Here is an 8,653-nt window from a genome sequence, read left to right as displayed (position 1 = left end):
ATCCAATCATAATTCAAATTTATGCAGCGTATATATGCTTTAATCTACTAAATCACACTTGAATTCTGATTAAACTTTGACTCAAAATATAATTCAGAGTTTGTGCTTACAAAATGTGTATGTAGGCAACAACGCTGTGTATTATAGCACATGGAAATCAATGATATAAGTCAGTGCTGTCTGGATGTTGACAAAGCTTCCTTTCTAATGCTTTACCACATGAATCCAGTCCCGTGCTTTAGCTGCTTTCTGATGACTCCTGTGTGACCCAAGAGAGTTTTCACACTCTGTTCTTCTTTAATATAAGACTGTTCAAATATTAATGCCCACAGATTCATTTGAGGCAGCAACTGCAAACTTTAGAAACCATAGCATTTTAAAATATGCGCTCAGCACAGTGTTTGGTGTTTTCAGTAGCCAACTTTGATATTCAGAGGCTTTAATTTCAATACATTTGGCTAAATTACAGTAAGTCTGGACTGAGTTAATGCACCTACATACATAGACTGATAAGATGGAGGAAGGAGTATGTTGTCATCAATTATCCTTATCTCTCCTAGTGGATTTACTTTTAATGAGTGAGTCAAAAAAAAAAATAAAAAAAATCTATCTTTCTGGCTCCACCCCTCCTCTAAACTCAATTTAGGCCCCCAGGTGGCCCCCTCACCACATTTTGAGAAATCCTCATTTGAACACCCATCACATCGCCCGAGTGGTCCTTGACCCCGTCTACCCCACCCAAACTCCACCGATGAACAAAAAGCAGCCAGTGAAGTTCCAGTTGCTGTGTGCTGGTATTTATGCCAGACTGCAGCTCTCTGAAACCCCCTCCGCGCAGCAGATTATCGGACCAAACCATTGCCGCAGTTCAGGTTTCAGCACCTGTCACATGAGGCTTTGCATTTGCAAAATCTCCGGCGATCCATACATCTAAGCGTGTTTAGCAGACTGTTCCTGCGGACGTATGTCGGACGCTGCCGTCCTGCACATGCAGCCACAGCGCAGCTCTCAGTGAGCCGAGCTGCCAAACTGCACCGACACCCCTACAGTGCGACTGGCAGCATCATCCACTGCCTGCAATGGCGTTGAAGCGGCTCCAGTGTGTCCGAGCGTTTCTGTAGCGGCGATTCCGTCCCGGACCATCCACCAGCGTGGGCTAGATATGGTATACTTCGAGAGCTTTTGCAACCAGAGCATCCATATTTTGCACGAGTTTACCCTCCGGATTACAGTTTATTCATATCACGCGTCAAAACGAAGCCGGAGCCATGAATGTAAGTGTGACTCTTTTGTTTTTGTAACATTGGAGCAACATCGCTGTGGCTTGCGGTCAACAGTTAACTTGCGCTTTTTGATGAGATCGAGAAAAGGTCAGTGCTGTATGTTTGTAGCCCTGCACCAATCCGCACAGGAGTAAAGAAATGTGGATAAATACATGTTTAGCAGTGTCAGAAGGGGGAAACCGGAGCTGTCATGTTGTGTGCGGTGTGGCTGATGTGCGGCTCTGCCTGCTCGTCTGATCCCGCTGACACAATGTGAAAGCCTCAATTTCATCTTTCATCCTTCACCTCTAACTTTATTTGCCTCCGTGCAATATCCTCCCAAGCAGCACAGGCTGCCCCTCAAGTTCAAACGGGTGATTTTTTTTTTGCACAAGGATTTCAAGGATTATGATGGAGCAGCCAGAGTCCAGCGTGGTGAATAATGAATATTGAACCAGGACATGTAGGTTTCAGCCACTGCTGGTGCTGCTGCTGATGCATCCATACCATCCTGGCTGTGGGATTCAGCACAACTTAGATTAATGGATTCTCTCTGTGTCCCAGATAATACACATATATATATATTTTATCTCTGTTTATTGTGTCATATTTCATTTCCTTTTTTTGAAATGCATTTCTAAACAGGATTAAACATTAATGGCTGTAGGTATGGAAGGTTTAACTCAACAGCAGCCTGCTACCCTGCTTTAACCCAGTGTTATTGAGATGGTGGGCAAAGGCCTAATCTCCACATTTAAAGTCTTTCAGTTCATGAAATGCTTTCTGTTTTCGTCACATTTCTGTTGCATTCAACAGCGTTTTCCCTGTGCAGTAAAGGCTGTAACTACCATGCAATGCTTTGTGTGAGGGCTGACATTTAGGTGGAAGAACCATAATGTCAGTGATGGTTTCGAGAGCAGTGGGATGTGGAAGTGTAGAAGGGTCACAGCTTCCTATAGAAAACAGAGGCAGTGGGAGAGAGAAGACGAAAAGGAGAGCAAAATAGCAAAATTTCCTACAGCATAGCACCACCTTCAACATGAAAAGCTCAAATCTTTACACTGTTGACTACAGTAAGTAGTGGAGCAATGCTGAAAACATCATCAGAGTGCTTTTGGAGTCCAATATGCCTTCAGAACTAGTTCTCTTGTACTAAGAGCTTTCATGTCACACAGCATCATCTGTAATTCATTTGGCCCCCATTTTTCTGAATAGTGTTATTGATGGAAGGTGAAAATTATTTCTTGTCAAGCTTTTAACCATCGTTTTTATGAGAAAGTGCCATATTTGGATTGTGTTCACGTTTAAATAGTTATTTCTCAAGCTCACATAATCAGGCAGTGTTATTTAATGTTTCTGTCTTTATAATGTGCCTTTTTGTCTCTGCAGGTGTGAATGCGCCTAAAGGAACTATAACATCAGCTGGATCAGATTAGGCAGTGCTGCGATAGGTCAACGTAGACTCCTCACTCCTTATTCTAATGAGGCCACGGCGATGCTGACAGCCCCTCTGAATCCAAAGACATCATCATGCTGAAGACGGAGGCCTCGGGGGAGAGGACCAGCCTCCGGAGTGCCTCCCCCCACCGTAATGCCTACCGGGCTGAGTTTCAGGCACTCAAGAAGGCCTTTGACCAGCCTCGGATCGATGGGGACTCCAAGCCCAAAGACCTTGAACAGGTGAAACGACCAAGGGGCCGGCAATATGGCAGCCATGTCAGTCGCATTAAGGACATGTTCATGCAGATGGGGACAGAAAATACCTCAGCTAAGGCCAAGGGGTGTGATGATTCCTCGCCACAAAAGTTGGTCAAGCCCACCAACTTCATCAACAAGGCTGACGGATCAGTGATAAAACTCCAGCATTCCTCATCAGCTGACAGGGTCGGAGGTGCCGGGGCAAAGTTCTCTGAAACCAGGAAGCTATTTGAGCAGCAGTCACGTGACCAGTCCCAGTCGCCAGTCTTTCCATATGGACGTGATAAAAGAGGTTCCCATGAGCACCTTGATGACTGGCGAGGTGCAAGGTCTAATAGAGGCAGTACAGACTCCTTGGACTCGCTTTGCTCCAGAACAGAGGCATCCTCACCAACTGTTAGTCAACTCAGTGCGGTTTTTGAAAACGCTGACCAGCACAACCAAGGTGCACCCTACAGAGGAGTCAGCAGACGGGCCCTCTACTCACCAGACCAATTCCAACGCCATGGGGGTGACCTCAGTGAGGATGATTCACGACAATCTCCAGTTCGTGGAAGCTACCGCAGCAAGATTGGGGGAAAATTTCCTACATCCCTGTCCTCTGAGGACCTCCTGAGCCCCAGTCCTGGGACAGAGACTTCAGAGTTGAAACCAGTACCCCAAGAGGAAGGATTCCAAGACAAAGCAGACAAGGTTGCACCTACAGGTGGAGATAGACGCCGTATTTCTGGGGTCACCACCAACGGAACCCAAGTCAATGGTTCTTGTGAAGAAGAGGAGAAACCTTCAGAAACAAGGAAACATATTGAGGATCTGGGGGTGTCCAAATCTTCAAAACCTGCAGATGACAAAGCTTTTGAAGATGCAACCCCTGAGCCATTGCCGACCCCAACTACACCAGCAGGGGAAAGCCAGGAGGATGGAGATGGTTCGAGAGGAGAAAAGCTCTCCGACTCTCCCAAGGAGCAGGTGGAAGAACCTGATGAGGAATACACTGGGAATGAGCGGGTGATTTTTAATGCAGACGGGGACGCCTGTTACCAGGGTTGGGAGGAAAGCTGCACGGATCCCGAGGATGACCTCTATGGAGACGATGAGGATATTGTCTATGACCCGGGCTCTGACCTGACAGAGATTCCTGGTCTACCACAGGAACACGAAGAGGACATCCCTCCAAAGAGGAAGATTCGCTTCAGCACTTCTCCCATTACAGTAAGTTGGACTGCTGAACAAAACTATTGTGGAAGCCTTAATTGTGTAAACACAGCCAACACAATCCAACATAAAAGCCCTTGTGCAGCTCTCATCGAAAGTAGGTTAAAACAACAGAGAGTTAATATTGTATTCAGAGCTTCCTTTTGTCTGGGCTTGTATTTTTAGTTGCTATTGAAATACTCATTGTGGTTAGCTTTGTTGTTTTCACATACATCTTTGGTCATGTGATCACGATAAAATGGTCTGAAGACCTTTACAGTGTGCTTTCATTTTGCATTTTCAGATTTAAATATTGTCTCCTATCTTGTAGATAAAATTGCAAATGATCATATATTGTAGCTGTTGCTCTCTGATGTCAAGGGGTTGTAGCTATTTTGCGATGCAGGGCTTGAGGGTCAAAGCATCGCCCTCTGGGAAATTGACGTGTTCATGAGCAGAACATCTGTGCATGTGTTAGTCATGCTGGTTCTGCACCCACACGGTTTTCACACAGATACTGTGTTTGTTTTTCTCAAGCCCTGCCATCTCTGTGTTTCCAAGGAGGAAGCCATTTATTGAGCTCTTGTTGAGGATATTTTGTACATTTCAGTGAGAGTCCACATTAATCTGTCAGATTTACTGTATATTTTTTTATCCTCCCTCCACAGGGATTTCACAGGGGCTGCAAAGTTGCAATTGCACCGTATTAGAGTTTGAAAAAAATTGCATTGTTTCTAATGAAAATGCAGCCATAATGCCCACTTCTACAGAGTTTCATGTCCCTGGTAATGAGTCATTTCTTTTCTTTTTCAGTAAATAAAAATATTATCATCTCCCTTGAAGTATTTTGATACTTTTTGCAGGGCTGAGTTGCACACAATGCAGCCAGTGTTGTTTGTGGATTGGAAGATGGATTTGGAAGATTATGGGAAATATTTTTCACTCTTTATCCTCATGCATTGAGAATCAATAAGCTTAAGCACATTTATAGTAGTAAACAACATGTTTTAGGTTGCCCTTTTCATTTTTATCCTATTTATTCCGGTCAGAGAAATCTTATTTTTATTTTTGAGATTTTCAGCCTGTTGACACACAAGCGATGTGTACATGTTGATATAACATGTGAGGACAACACAGTGGTGATTGAAAGTAGGGAGGTTTATGTATGGGAGATTTGGAGCTAACACAAACATTCCACAGGTTGAGGATCAATCCTATTAACATGCTGTAATGAACCAGAACAATTAGCCCAGTTATTCTGAGGAGAAAACGTGATGTTGGCTCACTAATTACCCTGCGTGGTCTCTGCAATGTGTGTCCTTTTTGCTTCTTTCTCTTTTCCTCCCTCTCAGGACTCACCACACGTGCTTGAAAACACATTATCTTTCTTAAAAATAGCATCAAATGCAATATACTGCAAAAGTACCTTTTTAATCGTGCATTTAACAAACCATTTTATATACCCTGTGAAAATACCTGTTTTAGATCATTTGAAAAATAGCTTTTGGAAGTCACCACTGCAAAGCTTGTTGTCCCATTTAGGTCGAACAGGCGGGGAATATGCTCCTCTGTTGTCGTCTGTCGCTTCAAAGCTTCTGTTTTCTGAAGCCTTGAAAAGGACTGACGCTCATTCATCATATGGAATATTCAAGAGAGGCACTGCCCCCCCTTTACATAGATGCACCAGCACAATTAGACATGCACCCCTCCCACTTCTCCATCATGTGTGCCCCTCCCCTCTGCGCACGAGGAACAAACGGGGGTCTGTCCTTTGTTCATCGATATAGTGAAAGAGACAAAGCTATTTTCTCAGCCCTCTGCCCCGCACGGGTCCAGCTTGACCCCTGTGGGAGGAGACGGCAGAGAAGACCTTGAAAAACACTGCTGTCTTATAATCTAATACTTTATGTTCCCTCCCCTTCATGTAATATTTCTTGGTCCTGCCCCATAAAGCGGATAAATGATTTCAACATCCCAGCTTTGAAATCTTAATTAATTTAGAAATCATCATGGCATTCACAGGGAGAAGATGACACACAACCAGCTTTTGGCAACATCTGGTAAACATGCACGCTAAATTGTGTTTGAGGAAACCAAAAACAGGCCCAGATGCACATAAAAAACCATTGTTGTGTTGTGTTTGTAAGTCTAGCTTTTAGCCATGCTAGCAGGTGTGTGGAGGGCAATGTTGGCTGGTCTGGTGGTCCACCACTTTGGATCCAAATGAAACACCTCAACAGCAAAAGGATAGGTTGTCTGCACAGTGAAATCTTGTGCAGACATGAATTATCACAGGGGGTGAATCCTGCTGACTGGTGGTGCTCTGATTTTTCATCTACTGCCATCACGAGATTGACATTTTTAGCTTTTAGTCTTGACAACTATTAGATGGATTCCATGAATCAACATCTACCAGATTGATTGGCTCTTTGGTTTCCCAAAGATTAATTGTAATGACTCAGCCTGTCTTTCCTCTAGCACCACCATGAAGTTTACACTTGTGGCCTTGTGTGAAATGTCTCAACAACTATTGCGTAGACTGGCGTGAATTTCGGTTCAGATATTCATTCCATCCTTAGAATAAACTATAATATCTTTGGTGATCTCCTGTCTTTTGATTAAGCTCCATCATCAGGTCAGAATTTCTATTTGTCCATTGTCCACTTGTTTATGACCAGAAATTCACATTAGCCACAGCTGTACTTTGCATTTATTGCTAGTTATCAAATATTAACATGCCATCTTGCTAAACTAACATGGTGAACATCAGCACATTAGAATTGTCATCATGAGCTGCATGTTAGCTTGCAGATATTAGCATTTAGCTCAAAGTACCACTGGGCCTACAGTAAGTCCAGCCTTACAGGGATGCTACCATGTCGCTAACACACATAGAGTACAAGTTTGTTTTGTTCTTTAATAATGATTACTTCCACATCCTTTCACTGAGCTGTAACATCCTGACTGACCCAGTGAGAAGTGACTGCTTTGAACTACCCGAGGCGAAGGCAGCCTGCCCTCCCGGAGGCACTGACCTACAGAAGAGAATCAAATCTCATGTTCATTCAAACCACTGGTTGTATCCTTGACATCAGTACCTCCAGTTTGGCTGTTCAGTCATGTTGCTCAGTGGCTGTTCAGAGGCCTACAGACTGATGTGATGCTGAAGCAGAGGCAACCTTCTATCACACTTTGGATGTTGTGAAAGTATGTCCTGCGCAGCTGATATGACATTGAGAGTACAACGTTTGATCTGAATGTATCACATGCATCTCAGCCAGTGTTCGGTTCCCCCGTGTGGTTTTCTCTGGGATACAGATATTTCAGCCTTGATCTCAAACAAATCCCAAAAGCTTTTAACCATCTCGCACTTGTTGCAGATTTCTTTCCATGCAGTTTTTTTTTTTTTCTGTCTTTATTGAACCGCACCCCAGGAGTTTGACAGAAGAAGTCCTCTCCCTTTGCATGCAGTCTGCCGTGTCAGCCTCCTCTTGTTTTCCACTCTCACTCTCTACGTGAATGGCATTTATATCGTCTTCTTAATAATACTTTTGCTGCCTGTAGAGCAACTGCATTTTCATCAGCGGAGACACCGTGATATCTTAATGGAATTACGCAGATATGATGAGTGGAGCACCGGTTAAATGGCCGCTGAAGTGGCTCTGTAATCAGCCCCTCCACTCTGCATGATGTCTGTTACTGGATCAAAGAGACTGACGTTTTGTCCATTAGATTCTGCTGCTGCACCGTTAGTGGAATGCTGAGTAGCATGGATCTGAGCTCAGAGTCATAATCAATATGATAGATGTGTGTCACTCCTCTTCTCTGAGGCAGTGGTTCTGTAGCTGCAAGACTTTGTACATTTTTAGGAATGCCTTTTACTAGATGTTTTGACTGGTGTGTAGTTCAGCAGCTCAGAAGAGGTGGATGTGCTCATTCCTTTCATGTGTATTTTGTTTTTGGAGATGTAACGTCGTGTATTTAAAAGGATGTGAGCCCGGCTCGGGAATATGTGGTCACATAGGTGACACATTTGCCTAAAACCAGGGGTGGGGCTTGAGTAGCTATTTATTGATGTTAAACCGTTGAAGTTGTTTATTTGGCACTTATTTACTACACTGAATAAACAAAGTAACTACTAACTAAGTGCAGAGGACTTTAAATTTGTGCCTTTACGCATTTTTTCTCATTTTTACCACCAGTCTGCCCCTGTTCCCATTCAAAAGTTCCCTGCCTCAGACTGATGTCTCCATGTTTGCAGATTAGATCTCACTACAAACATTTGCTTGCAAAGACAACCGACACACATTTTTCTTGTATTCTTGCCGTATGCAGGTTTGCATCTCAGGCTGCAGTACATCAAAGCCATTCAGAGGCTCATCTTGTACTTAAGTCAAGCATGAAAGAACATAAAGACAAAGTCGCTGATGCTTAGAAACAGAGAAAATGCCAACTAGCATCCTCCCGGTGCCATTCCACAGACGGTTATTTATTTGGAA

At 43.7% G+C, this 8,653-nt stretch overlaps 1 protein-coding gene across 3 annotated transcripts in view; it reads left to right on the top strand.

The window, feature by feature from the left end:
- Positions 1-1,125: 1,125 nt before the first annotated feature.
- The window catches only part of ppp1r9a (protein phosphatase 1, regulatory subunit 9A), a 43,780-nt gene continuing 36,252 nt past the window's right edge, over positions 1,126-8,653 (top strand). Inside the window, exons 1-2 of one of the 3 annotated variants that reach the window (XM_076754919.1) lie at positions 1,126-1,274; positions 2,652-4,172. In XM_076754919.1, coding sequence (XP_076611034.1) covers positions 2,793-4,172 — 1,380 coding nt within the window. In that variant the 5' untranslated portion in view covers positions 1,126-1,274; positions 2,652-2,792. Of the gene's footprint in view, positions 1,275-1,302; positions 1,371-2,651; positions 4,173-8,653 lie in introns of those variants that run through there. The other 2 variants (XM_076754920.1, XM_076754921.1) reach the window with 2 other exon arrangements.

Source organism: Chaetodon auriga, chromosome 17 (assembly GCF_051107435.1).
Source record: "Chaetodon auriga isolate fChaAug3 chromosome 17, fChaAug3.hap1, whole genome shotgun sequence".
Taxonomy (NCBI): domain Eukaryota; kingdom Metazoa; phylum Chordata; class Actinopteri; order Chaetodontiformes; family Chaetodontidae; genus Chaetodon; species Chaetodon auriga.
Note: the sequence above shows the minus strand (reverse complement) of the source record. Positions and strands in the feature narration are given on the sequence as shown.